Genomic DNA, 20,723 nt, shown 5'->3' on the forward strand with positions numbered 1-20,723 from the left:
TGCTCGAAAAAAAGATGGAAAAGGTTGAAAGTGCTGCTCTAGAGTTTGTTTTCATCTCGACACTCTGTTTATTGACATTTTCGGAACAGTTTCACACATGGCTTTGTGGGATGTGGAGTCCCGTGGACTGATGCATAGGAGTGTTTTTACTTCATCCTTATTGAGATTATTTGCGTTTCATTGCCGGACAAAGATGACCGTGATCCGATTGAGATAATTTGTGTTCTCATTTGTTCCCGGTATTTCCCCTCAATTTTGGCCGGATTTGGATCTCTCCATGTAAGCCCCAAAATAAACATCTATCATTGTTTTGCTGCAACTTTCAGTCTGTGAATAAACCAAAAATGTGTTAGGAAGTCACTTTTGCAGAGTTTTTCAGGCAAACCCAAGAAATCATGGTAAGAATTTAAAAACACTTTTATACACCCATTTACGGGACTCCACATCCCACAATGCAATGTGTGAAACTTTTCTGACAATGTAACTAAGACAGTGTTTACAATACAGATGAAAACAAAGAAAACTTTGGAGCTGCAATTTCAACCTTTTACAATTTTTTTTTTGCAAATGATCTTAGATTTATTAATCTATGTGGTCTACACTATGGAGCGGATTAACTAAGGGCTCTATTCTTCCATGTGCGTGAGTCCAAAAAGCCGCGCAGCAGCACAGTTTTTGGCTGCTCACTATTCTCCCCCTGTACTTAAGTCAGTCGCTGGGCGCCTTTATCCCAGTTACGCATTGTGGGTGGAGCAGCCCTGAAATGTGGGTGTTCCCGTTCAAATCTGGCTTTACGCGCATTCTCCGATGTGCATAAGTCCTTTTCCTGTTACGCGCTTCTAACCCTGGAATAAGTGCAGTGCCCTGATGAGGTGAAACATTATATTGCACTACAGATATGGACTTAGTTACATTTGAAGCCACACAAACTCGTGCGTCACGCAGCAGCAGCTGTGATCACTCAGCTGCTACTGCACAATTATTTAAAACTCTGACAGATGCACGTTGGTCCACGTTGGTCACAGTGATTCAACTACTATGTCACAATTTGCTCCACAAGCTGTCATATGCGGATGAGGATGGACCAGAAACTTTTTCCACACATATTTTAATGAGGCTCAGCTCACGTCGCTTTAAACAATTCAAATTTAAAACTGCGTATTATGGAAGCCAATAGTTGTGTTTTACTGCAAACATCCCCCTGTATTAAAGCAGGATGCTCTGCGGCCGGGACATCTAACTCAGCGTGACCGAGTTACGCTGTACACGTCACGTAGACGGTGCTACATAGTGAAGCGCACCTGATCGCTATAGCTTCACTCACGCCACACCTGCCACTACACCTAGCCACTTAAATTAGGTAAGTTTAGTGAAAGTTAGGCAGGCAAGTACGCGTGCGTTAGACTGGTGCGCATTAATTTAGAAGCGATCCACCCCCATAGTTTGTGTCTGTGTGTAATTCAGAATTCAATTTGCATTAGGAATTAAGTGTAAACAAGGTCAGTAAGTTTTAGGATTTAACTTTTATTCTGAATTAAAGAAGAATTAAAGCTTGCAAGGCTGATAAACTGGAGGTCTTTTCATTTGGTGGCTTCTTGGCCCCATTTCAATAAAGCTCATATTTAGTGAGGTAATCCACTCTGCTTTGGATTATGAAGGTTATACAGTAGTAGTTATAGGTGATTGTCCTGAAAAAGATTTTTCTTAGGGAGTTATTAATACACAACCTCTGCTACTGTGAATGACAATCAAACCCATCATCAGGTGTTTCAGCTGAAGAGGAAGTGAAACACGTCAGCATGAGCTCATGATCAAGTCCATTGCTGCATTGTTAAACATTATTTATGTTAAAACAAGTATATATTTCATTTAGAAGAAGATAGCTGTAATTTACTAAACAACATTATTTCCCCATTTTAGCCGTTATGGCACAATATTTTGTTGACAATATGTGCTGGTCCCTGGCCCACCTCTGAGCCCACTCTAACTAAAGATGGGCAGTATTTTCAGCCCACCGATATTTTTAGCAGATATTAGCCATAAACTTTAAAATTGGTAGACATTGGGATCGGTTTCTGCACAGGTACTGAAAAACTGATTTGTGCTGTTGTTTGAGACTCACATAGTAAAAATTAATATGGTAATTTTTCCATTACTGCAGTTAAATACGTATTCTTATTTTGTGCAGATGATGTTTATTTGGCGAATACATCCTGTGGGGCATCACATTAAAATTAGTCTCAACCTGTTTTTTCCATGGAGATATTGATACTGTGACCTAAAATTTGAATTGGGGGAGGGGGTCACTGATAGACTCCGTGTTAAAAGTAATTTATATAAAATGTATTTTTTGCATAAATAGTGTTAATGTGCTTTGCGTTACTAACCAAAGTGTTAGTAACGCACTTGCTATCAACAGTGTAGCAGGATTTGCAATGTGGCATGATTTTTTCAATTTGAAATAGGGATGTCCAGATACAACTTTCTTATTTGCGATATGACACCAATATTGCAGCCTTGCGTATCGGCCAATACCGATATTGATTTAATATCAGCATGAATCATACATACTTTTATTATTATTTTTTTATAAAAAAAATTAAATACTTATTTTGTAATGTGGAATTTGAACCTTCAACATAATATCTACAGTATTCTACAAATGAATATAATAAATAAAAAAAATAATCTAAAATTCATTTGAATCTGATATTCGATATTTGTTTACAGGCTGATATTGGACTGATATCGGATCGGGACACCCCTAATTTGAAACAAAGAATACTGTGTCCGTCAAAAGCAGGCCTTACCTATATGTAACAACAAAAACAAAGAATTATAATTTAAATAAATAACCTGACTGAAGGACTTCTCTTACTGAATTGGATGATGAATTTTTTATCACTTGGGTACATTTTAATGATTATGTATATGCTCCTACTTACATAATGTATTCTTGAGTGAAAGCACTGTTTATAGTTGAGGACTAAATAGGCTCAATGTTGATAGAGGCAGTCCCCAATCTTAGCTTGAGATCACACACACATGCTGTATATATTTAAATATATATGGGACACACATCCAAATGAACCAACCATAGCAAGTTCCTTTTAAAACAGAGGAGTTGACTATGTCTTAACTCCTCAATTTGTGACATATGAACTCTGCTTTTTCTTTAATCTCTTTCACACTGTCATTTTACACAGGTCATTGCAGTGTTGATTATTGTTCTGGCACTGTTCTTAGGTGGACACTGCTAGTGAAGTTGAAGAGTTGGACATTGACATTGCCTCAGCACCTTACACTGTGAGCAGGGGAGCAGCCAAACTTCAGGTTTTCATTGCAAGATACAGGCGAGTGCTGACAAATTTTTTACTATTACCTTATTACATTCACGATTTAATGGGAGGTAAAGTAAATTTCATGGCACATTTCTCTCTGACAGTTATAACCCTTATGATGGCCCAAATGATAACCCTGAAGTGGAGCTGCCTCTCACTGCTGGAGAATATATCTACGTATATGGGGACATGGATGATGATGGCTTCTATGAAGGTAATTGTGTGCGGTCTAATTAAATTAGATCATGAAGGATTAAAACATTATGACGATCTGACAAATCACGGAGATAGTAGAACCGTCTATAGTTCATATTTTAAGAATTATTAAGCGCTCAAACAGAGCAGAAGTATGCTCCACTAATACTGCGTTCACACCGGATGCGTCACAAAATATCCGTACGTCCAGATTATATACAAAGTCAATGGATAGTTGCGTCCCAGATGCGAAATTTTTCCTGTGCGGCGGTGCGGTCCGATCAGCACACATCAAGAGCGTTGTCCGTGCGAGCGCGCTCCCGATTTTACGCATATCCGCACATTTGCAAGAGTTGAAAATATTGAACTCCTGCGACTGTTTCACATGACGAAAGCCAATCAGAGTCTTTGTTAACGATAACGTCAGGCCGTCAACACAGATACCAGTCTGTTCACCCATTCAACCATGGAGTAGAAGCTGTGTGTGACATGGCACTTTATGACCGGACCGGACTAGGAAGGATTTGGCGTGGAGGAGAATCAGCGAGGAGGTGGTAAAAGTTCTCTCTGTAGTTTTCATCTTTGAAAGTCGGCACTGAGCTAGGATAGCATTAGCCACTAATCACACCGGCTTTTTCACTGGTGGTTTATGTTTGTGAGAGGAGAAAAAGGAGCGCAGCTCCTCGCTTCAGCAGGTACTCACCGAGATGGATGTGTCGCTGGTGGGCGGTAAACGCGCATATGAAGCAAATGGGGACATTTTTTGATCCTGCAACACATGCAGAATATTTTGTGCGGCAGATACGTCCGGTTTTGCAGAAGACTCGTTCAGTGTGAACGCAGCATTACACTCCCCTCCCTCCCAGTGCACGAACACGCTGAGCTACTTTCTCTATGTTAGCGGCTGCCTCACGATGGCTCAGTGCAGATGCCTATTTGTCCTCTGTCTGTAAAACTCCATTTTGAAAAAGTTAGTTTTGAGTGTTGGAAGAACTGAGAGACATTTGAGAAAACACTGCATGTATTTTTTTTTTCTGTAACTAACTCGCTGCTCCGCTCCGCAGCAGCTCACGGTGCTATTTACACATTTTCAGCAACTCAGAGCTGCCCTGAAAGAAGCAACTCCACAGATTTTTATCACACATTTCAGCCTTAATAAATAAAAAAGTCAAAAGTGGCACAAATTGTTGATGTTGTCCTGCTAGTGATTAATGAAAAGGTCTTTGAAAAATGAGAGGTTCATAAGACTGCTTAAAGTAGGATTATATATATATATATTTTTTCCTTATAGCCCACCCCTATATAAAGGTACTGTATATCTTCAGTATAATGTGGTTGTTTGAAAGTGTATCATGATGTTCCTCTTTTAATTTTTGTTTATTGGATGATGGTTCTTAGGTGAGCTGATGGATGGACAAAGAGGGCTGGTTCCCTCTAACTTTGTAGATCGTGTATCAGATGATGATGTGATGAGCACTTACCACCCAGAGACAGGGGACATGTCTCATAACTCCCTGCTTGACAGCAGCCTGCACAGTGCCACCCACCAGCAGCACCTCCACACAGGTGTCATTGCCTCAGAAAGGACAGAAGCCTTGACTGCCTCCAGCCTTGCCGCAGCCCCTTCAGATCAAGCATCAGCCTTTGCTGTCCCAGCCCCTCTCACCAATGGCCTGGACTTAGATTTGGAGGAGGTGGGAGTGGACATTGTGCCTTACCCACGAAAGCTCACCCTTATCAAGCAGCTTGCCAAGAGTATCATCATCGGCTGGGACCCTCCGCTGGTGCCGGCTGGCTGGGGTAATGTGTGGAGCTATAATGTTTATGTGGACCAGGAGCTGCGGCTCAATGTGCCCTTTGGTTCCCAGACCAAAGCTGTGCTGGAGCGGCTGGACATAAACCTCAAAGCCTACCGAGTATCAGTTCAGAGTCTGACAGAGAAAGGTCTCTCGGATCAACTGTGCTGCAGTATGTTGGTCGGTCGAGATGTTTGTGTGGCACCCACACAGTTGTGTGTGGAGAGGGTCACTGCCACATCTGCCAACCTCTCTTGGCTGCCCAGCAACAGTAACTATGTGCACATAGTGTCCTTGAACGAGGAGGAGTGTGAGCTGGTGAAGGCTGGCTGCTACTCTCTGTGCCTGAATAACCTGTTACCCAGCCTGCAGTACATGGTCAAATTGGAGGCACGGCCGCACCGCACACCGTGGGAGTTACCCGTGGAGCGCCGTGAACACAGAAGCACTACTATTACTTTCACCACACTGATGGCAGGTCAGTATTGACTTTGTTATTTGAGCACTTAAAACAATCAAACAATATGCAGTTAAAAGCATTTGCTTATCATTTCTTTTGAAAGCAGAAATAGAAATGACTACGGAGTGAGACAGAAAATTTGTTCCTGATTACTGGGCCTATGAACCTGATTAAAAACTGTCCAAGGCTGGTTCTGTAGAACGGACTTTGGAGAAGATCTACAGATTTAGTATCATAATTGTTGTGGCTGTTCCTTTCAAAATTAAAACCAAAACAAACTTGCCACTGTGGGCTAAGGCCGGGTGAGTGATTGATTGACGCATGCATACCTTAGCACATTTCTCTGCAGGCTCCAAGACCAATAACTCTGTCGGAATGCATCCAGGGTGCATCCACAATGCATCATTAAGTGCATCCAAGTTGCATTCACAACTGTGTCCAAGGTGCTTCCAAATTGCAGTCAACAAAGGGTTTTGCCCCACTGCTTACTCCAATCCAATGTTCCACCTCGCTTACAACCCACCTGTATAAGTCACCTCTGCTTAATTGATCGCCCAGTGACACTCCCAGTACCAATAAGCCATTACTAACGAAGCTAAACAAGTGAGCAGCCACCTACAGTATATTATGGCTCTTACAATAATGATAGATATTAGTAATAGTCACATAAAAGACACATGAGATTCATGAAGTAAATTGTGAAGGAGCTAAAAAAACAAAGAAATGACCTGTTATTTCAGCCACTGCTTGTTGCAGAAAAAAATGTAATATTGAGACTAAAACCTGAAAACATTTAGCAATTATATTTCGAGTCTTTGTGAATCTTTACTTCATACAAAGCTACGGTACACCAGTTAAGTCATTTATTCATCAGCATGCGTGGCTCTGCTGTACATTCCCCCCAGCCCTGCTCAAATAAAAAAAAAGAAAAAAAAGGAAAAAAGGGTGCGACTAACTTTCTCAGTTGGCACCACTGGAAAAGTTAGTGAGGAGCCCTGCTGTCTCTTTTTGTCATTCTCTTACAGTACTGGTTTAGAGTGTGCACTGTGGCACACTCGAAACACACTTCCTGATTTACTGATCTTGTCTCTAATGGAGTCGTTGATGTTACTTTATTAATTACTAAACCTGAATTAGTGACCTTTGTGTACTAGATACATTTTCTACACATTCACTTTGTATGATATGTTGTTTTTTGAGAGCTGCTACACTAATTGGTCATTTAAATTTGCTTTAGTTGCATGCCCTCAGTCTGGGAATTCAGGTATAAGGTTTTAAAAGTTTCTTTAGATCCTTTTAGAGAGTTAGATGCCTAGTTAGAGATTGTGCACCAGTCATCTTATCTACCATAAGCTCTGTGGTTTGAAATGTCTAATTATTCGATTTAAAATATAAAACAAATTACTTTATATTGTTCTTGCTGTTGCCTGTGTTGTGATGCCTTCAGGTACCCCCGATGCTCCTCTGGATGTACAGCTGGAGCGCGGTCCTTCTCCTGGGATTGCCCTTGTTAGCTGGCTACCAGTCACCATAGATGCTGCAGGAACCTCCAATGGAGTGCGTGTGACTGGATACACAATATATGCTGACAAGAAAAAGGCAAGAATCTAAAGCTGGATGTGTACATTTCTAATTATTGGGCAAATACAAAGATATTACGTTTGGAAATATTTACCTGTAAAACTGCATCATTGTGTGTCTATTCAAGGTGCTTGAGGTGTCTTCCCCGACAGCAGGCAGTGTCTTGCTCGGGCCGTCTCAGATCCACTCATTGCAAGCTGCTCAAGCGCTTACAGTTCGCACTACATCTGTCCACAGCGAGTCCTGTGACTCTTTGTCAGTTAATGTGCCCTCTAAGCTGGCTGCCATCATGAGCGGCTCTGCCATTGGAGCCCCAGCGGTGCCAGCCCTGACATGCACCCCAATGAGCCCCAGTTTAGTGTTGTCCAAACGGTCCTCCGGAAACTCTGCTGCCAAAGTCTCTGTACTGCCATCAGACACTCAGATCACTGGCCTCACAGTGGAGGCTGCCGCCAACCTGCCTCATGGTCTCCACTCAGAAAATCCTTCATCTGCCTCATACTTGAATGCCTGGGCCAACCCTTCATGTGCTGCTGCTGCTTTTTCCACATCACCTGTTGTCCCTGCCATTACTCCAGTGGTACGGCCTATGTTCTTGTCCTTCTTTAATAATAAGCAAAAGTCAGTGTTTACTTTGTAGATGAGCATTTTATAAATAGTGATTGGTTGAGAAATAAACTCAAAGACAATGATTGCTTGTTTTGTTTTTTAATAAATAAACTGTTGGATAGAAATTGCAGGAGCTCAATTGTTAAATGTTGACTTGGTATCTACACAAACAAAATGACACTTTCCCAAATCTTTCTCATCTTCAGATTAATGTGACCTCTCCTATCAACTCAATACCTCAAAAATCTCCAGTAGTAGTACCATCATCCTTTCAACAACAGCCACATGCGTCAGCAGCTCCAGTGTTGGACCAGGGCAGAGACACCGACAGCCCCGGAACGATCCAACCTTTCCCTGCAATAACAGAGTTTATAGATGACCCCAGTGCCAAGCTCACAACCCCCGAGCGCATCCCTTCTCCACCTAAACTAATGATCACGGACCTCCTAAACCCACCAGAAACAAACCTCCTCCGACCGCCCAGCACATCGCCGCTGGACTCTGAGGTGGAAGATGAGATTGAGAACACCCGCCTGGTGTCTATCGAAGAGTTCTTGAGACCGGAAAAAGATCAAGTGCACAGTGTAGGGCAACAGGTGAGATGGAATTGATGGATGCCACCAATCACACTTTTTTCACTGGAATTTAAGTGAAGTAGTACATCTGACACATTGAACTACATTATGTCCCCATTTCAAGTTATTAGAGATACTCTAATTTATCTTTTTTAATCTAGTTTCTTTCATTCTTGAAGCTGTTGGAGATTATATTTTTTCATCAGATAAAGATATAGTGCAGGCCTCAAAGATAAATAAATTAAAGATCATTTGCTTAAAATAAAGACGTAAAAGGTTGAAATTGCTGCTTAAAGGTGTGTTTTGATCTCCAACACTTATTGACATTGCATTGTGTGATGTGGAGTCACTTAGATGGATGCACAGAGGTGTTTTCCCTTGATTCTTACCTTGATATCTTGTTTCTTCACCATACTAGGAGGACAGTGGTTCACTTGACACCATTTTTGTTCTAGTTTGTTCTAGGTATTCCCGGGTTTGTCTCAGGTATTTCTCGTGATATAGCCCATCCATCTTCTCCCGCGTAGCCGTTTCCGGGTCGCGGGGGCAGCATCCTCAGTAGGGAGGCCCAGACTTCCCTCTCCCCGGCCACTTCCTCCAGCTCTTCCGGGGGGACCCCGAGACGTTCCCAGGCCAGCCGAGAGACATAGTCTCTCCAGCGTGTCCTGGGTCTCACTATACGTTTGGGTCTGCCGGGTCTAACCGGCATCCTCCCCCGCCATCGGAGCCAACTCACCACCAGGTGGTGATCAGTTGACAGCTCCGCCCCTCTCTTTACCCGAGTGTCCAAGACATGCGGCCGCAAGTCCGATGACACGACTACGAAGTCGATCATCGAACTGCGGCCTAGGGTGTCCTGGTGCCAAGTGCACATATGGACACCCTTATGCTTGAACATGGTGTTTGTTATGGACAATCTGTGGCGAGCACAGAAGTCCAACAACAAAACACCGCTCGGGTTCCGATCAGGGGGGCCGTTCCTCCCAATCGCGCCCCTCCAGGTCTCACTGTCGCTGCCAACGTGAGCGTTGAAGTCCCCCAGCAGAACGAGGGAATCCCCAGAAGGAGCACTCTCCAGTACTCCCTCTAAGGAATCCAAGAAGGGTGGATACTCCGAGCTGCTGTTTGGCCCATAGGCACAAACAACAGTCATGATCCGTCCCCCCACCCGAAGGCGGAGGGAGGCTACGCTCTCGTCTACCGGAGTAAACTTCAACGTACAGGCACTAAGTCGGGGGGCAAGAAGTATAGCCACCCCGGCCCGGCGCCTCTCACCATTGGCGACTCCAGAGTAGAAGAGAGTCCAACCCCTGTCGAGAAGGCTGGTTCCAGAGCCCTTGTTATGTGTCGAGGTGAGACCGACTATATCTAGTCCGAACTTCTCCACCTCGCACACAAGCTCAGGCTCCTTCCCCGCCAGAGAGGTGACATTCCACGTCCCTAACGCTAGCTTCTGTAGCCGGGGATCAGATCGCCAAGGCCCCCGCCCTGGACGACTGCCCGATCCACACTGCACCGGCCCCATATGATCCCTCCTGCGGGTGGTGGGCCTACGGGAGGGCGGGCCCACGTCGTCCTTTCGGGCTCTGACCGGCCGGGGCCCGTGGGCAAAGCCCCGGCCACCAGGCGCTCGCACTCGAGCCCCAACCCCGGGCCTGGCTCCAAGGTGGGGCCCCGGTAGCGCCAATCCGGGCGACGTGAACTGCCTTTGATTTTTGTCTTTCATATATGGCTATTGAACCGCTCTTAGTCGGACCCGTCACCTGGGACCTGTTTGCCAGGGGAGACCCTACCAGGGACATTAAGCCCCCGACAACATAGCTCTCAGGATTATTCGGGTACTCAAACCCCTCCACCACGTTAAGGTGGCGGTTCATGGAGGAGTTTGTCTCAGGTATTTCTCGTGATATAGCCTCACACTCAATTTCTGCCGGATTTGGGTCTTTCCTTATCAACCCCAAAATTAACATCCGCCAATATTTTTGATACAAGTGTCAGTCTGAGAAAACCCCAGAAATGTGTTGGGAAGTAACTATGCCAGAGAATTTGCGGTAAGAATAAAGGAAAATCGCTCTTTTGAGATCAAAACAAACTTTCGAGCAGCAATTATAATCTTTTTCTTAAAGCCACACCGCAGACTTTGTGACATAAAGACTTGACGCATTTATTTTTAAATGATTCCTCAGGGGGTTCCCTGTCTTGCGGTGGTACCCTTGGGGTCCGGCGGGCCTGGCCGGCTGGCTGGGCCGGTCCTGGCGGGGGTCTTCCGGGACGGGTGGTGCGGGCCGCGCCCTACCATGCCTGTGGGTGCGGTGCCGGGTGGCTGCTTGGGGCTTCCTCGGATGTGTGTGGGGGGGACGGTGGCTGCCTCTCGGCCTGGGATCTTGGGGATGTCTGGGGGGCTGCTTGGGGGGTGGCCTGGGGCTCCCTGGCCCCTGCTCTTTCTGCTGGCCTGGCTGCATCTGCGTGCCCGGGCCAGTTCCTGGGTTTGCGGTAGCGGTTTTTGCACATATACTGGTCTACGATGCACTGGCACGCCTTGGGATGTGGGATAAAACTCATACTGGGCTTAACTTTAGACACTTTAATCCCAAATACCTGCTTTAGGTATTACCACTCACTCATTTCCTCTGTCCACAGCCACCACCATTATAGCTAAGCTTCACACTTGTCACTATACTGGCTTGATTACACAACATAATAAGTACAATATGTTCTACAACTTCATATCTCACCCTCACTGTAAAATAATCTATTCTTCCCCACCCTTTCTATTTCCTACGTCTCTCCTCCCTGCTCCCCCCCCACCCCCTCCACTTAGGTGTAACACTGCTCTCCCTTTTTATATCCTCCCTATAATAAAAGATTTCTTACCCTTCCTTAAGGAGGGCTGGTGATGGTCACAATTAAGCAATAAAAGAAATCAATTTATTTTTTGCAATAACAAAACATGCATTGCTGTCTCATAATGATTGCACTTCTTGTAGTGTGATGATTCCTCAGTCTAATATACAGTGCTTGACAGTATCAATGCTCAGAGCGTTGGTCAGGTCATGTGACCTGGAGAATGCCTGGAGAACGTATCACTTTACGACAGTCACGTGACCACAGGCTTTGATATACTCATGGAGCTAAAGCTTTTGTTTCTATGTTTTTGCCTGATTGACTCTTGGCCATTGTCGAGGCAAGCAAAATATTTAAAACTGCTTCCAAGGAGGCGCTTCAATCGCCCTTGATGAGTCGCTTGAACATAGTGGTGCTTTTTGGTCACTCCATCGTTTATCACTCCACTAACACTGGGAACAGTGTGGGTGTGTGTGTAGAAGTGGTGACAGAGAGAGAGAGGTTTGATCACAGGTTTGATCACAAGGGGCGACCGTGGCTCAGGTGGTAGTGGGTCGTCTTCTGATCGAGAGGTTGGGGGTTCGATCCCAGTACCTGACTATGTGTCGAAGTGTCCTTGGGCAAGACACTGAACCCTAAGTTGCTCCCGGTGGTCGACTAGCGCCTTGCATGGCAGTCCTGTCCCACTGGTGTGTGAATGTGAGAGTGATTGGGTGAATGAGCTGATGTGTAAAGCGCTTTGAGACTGCTTCAGTGTGGTGATAAAGCGCTATATAAAATCAAGTCCATTTACCATTTACCATTTTCCTTCTTCTCCGGTCGTACGTGTACAGCACTTATCATAGACAGCTCTGCTTTTACGGTTTCAATTATCAACTTACGAAGTTACTAAAGGATAAGTTCACTCAGAATGTAGGCTTATTCTAGAAGTTAACCGCTGCAGCCGTCTGCACTGTAACAGGAGGGAGCAGGAAGGTGCTGCTGCCGCGGCTCTACAGACACTGAAGGATGGTAGAGTTATCGTTTGAAGTTGCTTGAAAAGTAAAAAAATGTTAACTTTGAGCGACAAGTTTGCGCTTGACCTAGTCGCTCAAATCACACAAGTTACTTCGCTTGAGCGGGGATAACTTGAGGTTCCATCATTTACATTGATTTGAATGTAATCTAATCGCTTCAGTCGCGTTCGGTGTGAACGCACCTTCAGGCATTTTGCACAAGCGACAGATTCCTACTTACATAAAACTAACTTTACTTTTTTTTTTAATAGTGAGTCGATGATCTTTCTTCAACCTACAGGTCAACTACTGTCTGCATATACAATCAAAAGACAAGGGAGACTGGCACGACTGACTGTTGATATTTGCTACAGTGCTGCAGCGCTTGTGGCCACTAGGGGCGCCTGTCTTGAAAGTTGCAGGTCTAGCACCCCTAGTGGCCAAAAGTTACACGGTGTTGCTTGAAGCAAATTAACTTTTATTGATCTATGAGGCCTACACCATGATTAAAAAAAAAATAAAAATACTCCAACAGCTCTGAGTTTCACATAACAATCCAAAATGACTAATCAAACATTAATTGGCTTTTTCTAAGGGTTATGCTAGAGGGCTTGTGGAGCCTCCCAGAGACTACCTTGGAGACATCAGCCGTTCAGACCTTTCGGACATCCTGGAAGAGGAAGAGGAGGATCTTTATTCTGATCGTCTTGGAGAAACACAAGCCAGGGGATACTCAGTAGGTGCTAACAGAGTAAAGCAACATGCTCTTCACTGATCCCTTTTCTGAACATTTTGTTTAACTCATTTAAATGTAGACCATTTGAAGCTGTCCTGTCTTTAAATAATTCATTGACTTTTTTTAATAGGATGTTTTGATGTCTTTAAACCTTTAATGTTGATTTATTATTTTATTAGGAGGCATTAATTAAATGTTTGGGGGGATAATGGTTTTTGTCCACTTTTAGCCTATAAAACAATGACATGCTGTATCAAGATCATGCTTACCTAATACCAACATATTTGTAAAGGTTTTCAATTTCTTTTTTTTAAAATCATGGCTGTCCCATTTAAGAGATTGAATGCTGTGATCGCAAAATCTTAGTATTTTACAGTCTATAAGTTTTGCTTTTGTTGCGATATCTGCATCTTTCAGTGTGTGTCATAGTTGAGTTTGGACCATTTTTTTCTTGATTGTGTTTGATTCTAATTCCACTTCCTTTTTCTCTTTGTCTTGTTCTCTCTTTTGCATGACCTCGTTTTCATCCACTCTGTCTGCATGTCCTTTGATCAATCAAATATTGTAATTCCATTTTCGATTATTTATTCTTGCTTACTTTAAACCATGGGTCGAACAGTTGTACAAGAGTGAGACACCAGACAGTGAGAAGGATGTTGTTGAGAGGATCATCAGCTTGCCCACACAGGTCTACTGCAGTAACCAGCTGTTTAGCATTCCCGAGGTGACTGAAGAGGAAGACAGCCTGCATGAAGAGCTTTTATCCCACTCAGGTCAACCTCAACCAATTTCCACTAACCTTCACCTCCGCAACACCGAGCACCCAAAACATGCTGCCCAGCATTGGCTTCATAATCTACCAAACCCATTGACAAACATTTCCTCTCACCATCACTTCACCAGGGATCCCAGATACCAAAACAAAGAGTATTTATCTAGACAAGGACCTGTGCAGGCCAAGCCTAAGACACAGCACAGGGTGCACTACGCTGACTCGGTGGACACCATCAGATATCCAGAAGAGGACGTTAGCTTGTATGAGGGTCCCAACAGCAGGCAAGTCTCGACTTGCTGCCCAAACCAGATGACCCCCCACAGCAAAGACAGAGGACTGCTGCGAGGGCTTGGGGACCGCCTTAGGAGGGAGGCTATGTTAAGGAGTCAGATGACTGCTGCCATGCTAACCAATTCTAGTCATGGCTTCACCCCGCCTAGATCCTACCCCATCAGCAAAACAGTTCACACACTGAGGTCACCTGTCAGTCGCCAGTTGGAGGTTGATGTGGAGTACGGTGCAGATGACAATGACGGAACCGAGGAGTACAACTCAGGAGAGGTGGTTGTGGAACAGATGAGCTCAGAATGGTGGGTGGAGGGAGCACAAGTGGAACAGAGCAAAACTCCTCACCGTCGAAGACCAAAGGCTGATCTCCTGGTAAAGCTTACTGCGACCAGCAGCAGTAGTTGTGTTCTTCTTGCCCTCTAATCTACCCCATCACTGTGTGGATTTACCCCTTCTGAGTCCTTTAGTGGATAGCCTATACTGTAATTCCACCTTTCAATAGGCTACTTTCCTCATCATCTGTGACTTAAGAGAGGGAGGTCAGGTAGTGCATTTTGCAGCCTTTTTACCATTGGAAAGACAATTAGAAAACAGTTGTTTTGCAGAGACAGACGTTTGAATGCTTGAAGCAGAAAGTTCCACCAGAAATTTAATTTCATTTTGAAGACCACAGGCTATCTCCTCCTTGTGTCTCTAATAACTCCATGTCTCTTTTGCACACTATTTCTCAATCAAATCTTGTTTAAGGCTGAGTTCATACACCTACTATTTGTCCAAGTGAAAGTTTTCCTGAGCAGCACCATTTTTTGTCTTTTTGCATAATAAAAGCTCTTTAATATTCCAACATTGCAAATAAATACACAAAAATGCAGAAAGAATTTTCTTTTGTGGCCAAAAAAACCAACCAAACGTGATTTTCAGGTTATAAGACAAACAACAAAAATAAAAACGTGTTGTCACCTCAGGAGAATTTGGACAATGTTTGCAAACTTGCAATAAATTGTTTCATTATATCATTAGCAAATAAGACCTAACCAAGTAAAGTTTCTTTTCTTAGCACACACAATTTGCAATTTTGCAATGTCCGGCCAAACCATAAATCAGTGGTTCCCAATGACAGGGGGACGCAAGAATGGCCTTGCTGAAAATTTAGCATGGAAAACAGATAAATATGCTTTGCACTTAGAGAATTTTTTTAATACTGTTCTAAAATGTAGGATTTTACATTTTATGTTATTTTTTTACGAGTTTTGAAGAAGAAAGGTTTGTACTTGTTAAATAATGTCAAAAATGTTTGTACCCATTTTGTTGACATTTCATTGAAATTCTTTTTGCAATGGGGGCTGAAAATGTGTAATTCTTCAACAGAAGAAACTTGAGAACCACTGCTATTAATGTTAAGTGCAAGTACACTCCCAGGTGTTTGCTGACCTGCCAAGTGGGGGAAATTTAAAAAATGCCTAGATTATGGGCATTGTTCCTAGAGTAGTTAAGCATGGCCAAGTCCCAGCAGCCCCGCTTCCACAGCGCTACGCATTTCCACATGCAGCTGTCAGTCAATGCTCACTGAGGAAACCAGTCCCTCCTCCAATTCTTTTGGAGAAGACGGGGCCAACAGTGCTGGTTCAAAAAGGCATCACTGATCTAATCTCAGCCAATGGCAAAATTCAATTGCAATAGCCGGCGTTTAAGCCATAGAGGGCAGTCACTTTGACGTTTTACAATCAAAAACACTACAGTTACATAATTTGACTAAAGTGTGAAGAGTGGGACAAGGATCAATAAACTGTTACTTCATACTTAATCATATATGTATTCAGCAGAATAAATTGGTTTTAGGGTGTACCTACACTTTAATATTACCACTATCCCATCTGTTTACATGCCCTGACAGGGCAACTGACAGCTCGGGTGCCATATTTAGACCTCACTTTATTAATGTGTAGTAGTAGTGTGTTAAGTAACACACAAAATTACTCCAAAAATGCACAAAACAGATCAAATACACAAAATTATTCAAAAAACAACCATAAGATGACTATTAATATACACAAAAATAAATAGAACAACAAAAAAATGGCACCAAAATACAAAACAACAAAAATACAGTGAGTGACAAAAAAGAAGATTGAAAGAAACGCTAAAATGATTCCCAAAAAACACATAAAGACCAAGAAAATGCTCACAAAATAAAATATGTACAATGAAAACTAAAATACACAAACGCTTTGTTCTGTCACGTATGCTGAGATATGTCATTATTATTTTAAATGCTGACATTAATGTTGATAATGTGGCCCCTTGGATCAAATCAATTGCTTTTTTGTGACCCTGCTATGATAAAATTTGCCCATCTCTGCTGTAAAGAAATCTCATAAAGTCCAATTCTGAGTGGCATGCAGGTGTGAACCCAGCTTTATGCATGTTAACATAATGTTAATGTTAATTTGTGTCTGTTTTTCTTTTAATAGCTTAAAATCAAAGCTATTAAAGAAGACATTTTTCTTCATACAGACTTTGCTGGGTTCATTTGTGTTTGAAAACAAGACAAGATATATTAAATATTTACTTTTTAAAGCTTAATTTTTACATGTTTTCCTCTTTTTCCCTGTCCAATGCTGAACTTTTCCTCTTTTCTATTCACAGCCAAGCCAAGCTGCTCCAGTTGAAGCAGGTCTATCATGGGCAGGTCAGATCGAGCTCTCCTGTAAAGCAGCATCCTTGCCATCCAGACAACACAAAGGTTTCCTCTTCCTTTTTTTAACTTTTGCAACAAAGGTTTTTCTCCCCAATCTAAATTGATAAGTTAAAACTGTAATAACTATGTGTTTCTCTTTTTTTACTGAAATGAAAACAATTGAACACAATGGAAGCTCTATTAGTGATTTAAATTCAAATGAGCTGTTCAAACATAATTTATGATATTTTTCCAGTAAACATTTTTCTCAAGCTAGTAATGATGACAATTTGATCTTACCTGTAATCAAATAGTTGTCTTGTATAATGAAGAAACAGTTGTCAACTTTACTTTTGTCACTGGCCACATTTACATGGGAGCTTTAATTCCTCTTTAAAGCGGAATACAAGTTAATTCCTCTTTAACCTGACCATGTAAACACAAAATTCCTAATGCTAATTTAATTCCGAATTAAAGTTAATTACGAATTAAGTGGCTGGTTTATTCCATTTTTAATTCCGAATTAGATTGTTCCTCTTTCTTGTAAACACTTCGCTTGCCTAATTCCGCTTAAGTAAATTTGTGTTGTTCTGCGCTTGCGCAACTTGCAGCGATGACGCGCGGGTGACAACATAATCCAAGATGGCGGTGGCCGAGACTCCAGCCTAGACTATTTAATAAGAGCCTTAAAAGATATAGATATAATGAAAAGAGTGGATGGAAAGAGGCATAAACATGCAGACTTTCACACGGACACACACGGACTTATTAAACACACACGGACCTCGGTAAACACGGTAAACGGAACAGACTTCACCGAACAGCTGGCACAAGAATCCAGAGGCGGAGTAAATGCATCCCCGTACTGCATGTACAGGCTGTAATATCATCAGTTTATCATTTCACCTGTTGTTAGAGCTACTATCTTTACCAAGGAGCAACTATTTATTCCTGGTGACTGTTTTCCAAGGTTTTACTGGGCTTCTTTTTTTTTTCTTTTTTTTTTACCGGTGATTAGTTCCTATCTCTTTTCCGTTCCGCGGTCCAAACTGAAACCATGTGTTATTGTCGAGCTGCTGCTTCAAATTAAAGGTGAAAACAATTCTCATGCGTGGTTTTCCTGATAGACGTGATTGACGTGATACGTCACGTTCTCCCCCTGTCCAATCAGAGTCTTCCCAACCCCCAGACCTAAAGCGGGATTATCTAAAGCCGAACAAACCAGTTTTCCATGTAAACCTTGTTCGGGAATTATCATTTCCATGTAGACATGAAGCAGAGCACTTTAAATCCGAATGATTTAATTCGGAATAGAGAAAATTAAAGAGAAAATTTAAAAAACATCATGTAACCGTGGCCACTGAAGTGATCCGTTGTCTTGATTTAAATACAAGCTGTAACGTAGGAACTGTACGAGGCCACACCGACAGAGCTGTGGTTTCATTGGCAAGGCTTCCTGTCTCTCACATGAAGGTAGTCAGATTAGCACCTAGTGCAGGGAGGAGAGGGGGTGGAGAACGCTGTGGCAGAGAGCGAGAGGCTGCTAAACTGAGAGCAGGCTTAAAGCAAAGTGGTTTGTCATGACAGAAAGAAGTGACAGATATTAAATTAGTACCCTTGATTAGCCAGCAAAAAAACCAAAACAAACCTCTGTCCTCTGATCATTTGAGTGCCTATTTCTAGCTCTCCTGTTATACATCTTATTTCTGTCAGTTGTTCTTGTGATGAACATCCCTTCATGTTGTGTATGTCCATGGAGGCACAGTGACTGTAATAATTTCAAAAGTACAAACATATAGAGGAAGGGAGCAAATAAACTTCAGTTTCTCTTTCCCTTGGAAAACCTGTGATGACATGAAAATGTTTAAGCTAACTGGCTGTGACTATTGTCACAGATGGGCTGAATCTCACTAATGGGATAGAGACATGAGTGCAGCTTTAAGCCTCACTTCAGCTCTTCAATATTGTCTCTCGTTGTCATATAGAAAGCAGAGTGTGTGCGCTATGCAACTTAAAGTACATGTAAAGAATGGCTTCTGGCTGGATTGAGCTCTTTTTTGACTAAACATTATCGGATTAAGTCAGAGAGTTGGTCAAACACCATTCTCTATTCTGCTATGACACAAGGGCTCACAGCTTAGGATCAGTGCCTTCGCTTGATTACCTCTTTTAAGGACATGCTTGTGCTGGTCAAACACACAGCTTGTGGATGCTCCATAGTAAAGTGTCTGTGCTGCCACCACCAACACAACCTATACTTTTCATAAAGTACACAAGGTATGATAACTAATTTAACATTAAACATATATATTTGTACACTGTTATGATAAACCAATGATTTTTGTCTCAAATTGTCTCACAAATTTTGGTGCCAACAGAAATGGCTTAAAAAGTGGAAGTGATGTAACACTTCTCTTGTTTACATGCATACAAGGCACCGAAAAGTTTGATATTCCATCGGATTTCTGTGCAAAAAGGGGGAAAGATACATTACTGGTGGGTGTAGCAACAATCAGGAAGTCACTATTAATTCCCAACTGACTAGGGGATACTGATTTTTGCAGTAAAACTGAGGAGAGCTTGTTGGCATGGTCCGACCAACATCAGTGTCATTTGTTCTGGACACCTGTTTGTTTTGAGGAGCCTGACACTTTTGATTTTGCTTTAGAAATTGTCTAAAGCTGGGATCAGCTACAGGAAGAGGCGAGCACTCAAACCTTCTCAAACACTCCCATCTGTTTACATTAACAGAAGTTTTGTGCATTGCATTGTGGGATGTGTATTCCTGTAGATGGATGCATGGAAGTGTTTTTATTTCCTTCTTATCGTGGTTTCTTGTTATTCCCCAAAAACACTGCTGAAGGGACTTCACAACACCCTTTTGGTGTACTTAGCGATTAAAAAGTTGTTGTAAAAATAAGGCAAATACTTTATTTTGGAGTTTACACAGAAAGTTCCTAACCTAGCCGACATTCAATGTCTTGCGGAGTGAGGCAATATCATGTGGAATACTGGAAATTTTCTCCAATAACTCAAGAAAAATTTGCTAGATTTGTCGCAAGTCACTTTTGAGAAAAAAGTTGGTAAGAGCACTTAGAAAGTCTCCAGATTTAGCAAAAAAGGCACTGCAAATAGCTACACAGTTGTGCACGTTTAAGGGAATGCCGGTGGATTTGAGACAGTGAGGGAAGGAAGGAGCACTTTGTAAAAAGATCTCTGATTGACTGAAAAATAGCCTCCCACTTGAATACAGAGCCAAGACTAATTCCAGAGGTCCAGTGTTATCTCAGAACACTTTAAATTACAATAAACTAAAAGGTTGATAGGAATTTTTTGACCAAATGAAGCCCAGAAACATACATACTACAGCTTTAAGTTGGAGTTTAAGTTATTTTCCAAATTCAGTCTAAGCTAGGTAGAGCTTCTCATGAGTTCACAATTGTTACAAAATTTTGTTTAGAAAATTATCAAACCCAAAGAGCATTATGTATGTTAGATATTAGAAATGTTGGCATGGTCAACCTTGTGTTTATTGCCTTTGCCAAGAAGGTCATACTGTATTTTCACTGGCATTTATTTGATTGTTTGTTTCTTAGCAGGATTAAGTAATTTTGATCAAATTTTAACCAAAGATAGACCCTACACTATTGAAGATTGCATTTAATTTTGTGGGAAATCTTGATCAATATACTAATTCTGGATCAGTTTCAAAAATAGAGAAATCCCATGCATAAAATGTATATCTCAATTTGTAATTCACCAATCTTTATGAAATTTGACTCAGTTATATTGAGTTCGTTCTTCAATGACCCCACAGAGTTTCATCCGCATCGAATACGGGTTCTGCAATT

General features: G+C 42.3%; 1 protein-coding gene across 11 annotated transcripts in view; it reads left to right on the forward strand.

The window, feature by feature from the left end:
• Positions 1–20,723, forward strand: part of tspoap1 (TSPO associated protein 1) — a 123,950-nt gene that overhangs the window by 84,039 nt on the left and 19,188 nt on the right. For 10 of the 11 annotated variants that reach the window (XM_028466236.1, XM_028466237.1, XM_028466239.1 and 7 more), the window contains 9 exons: positions 3,247–3,353; positions 3,446–3,555; positions 4,935–5,810; positions 7,240–7,391; positions 7,501–7,953; positions 8,189–8,578; positions 12,992–13,132; positions 13,752–14,567; positions 16,842–16,938. In XM_028466236.1, coding sequence (XP_028322037.1) covers positions 3,247–3,353; positions 3,446–3,555; positions 4,935–5,810; positions 7,240–7,391; positions 7,501–7,953; positions 8,189–8,578; positions 12,992–13,132; positions 13,752–14,567; positions 16,842–16,938 — 3,142 coding nt within the window. The remainder of the gene's footprint in view (positions 1–3,246; positions 3,354–3,445; positions 3,556–4,934; positions 5,811–7,239; positions 7,392–7,500; positions 7,954–8,188; positions 8,579–12,991; positions 13,133–13,751; positions 14,568–16,841; positions 16,939–20,723) is intronic. The other variant, XM_028466243.1, reaches the window with a different exon arrangement.

This window comes from Gouania willdenowi, chromosome 14 (genome assembly GCF_900634775.1).
Source record: "Gouania willdenowi chromosome 14, fGouWil2.1, whole genome shotgun sequence".
Lineage (NCBI taxonomy): Eukaryota > Metazoa > Chordata > Actinopteri > Blenniiformes > Gobiesocidae > Gouania > Gouania willdenowi.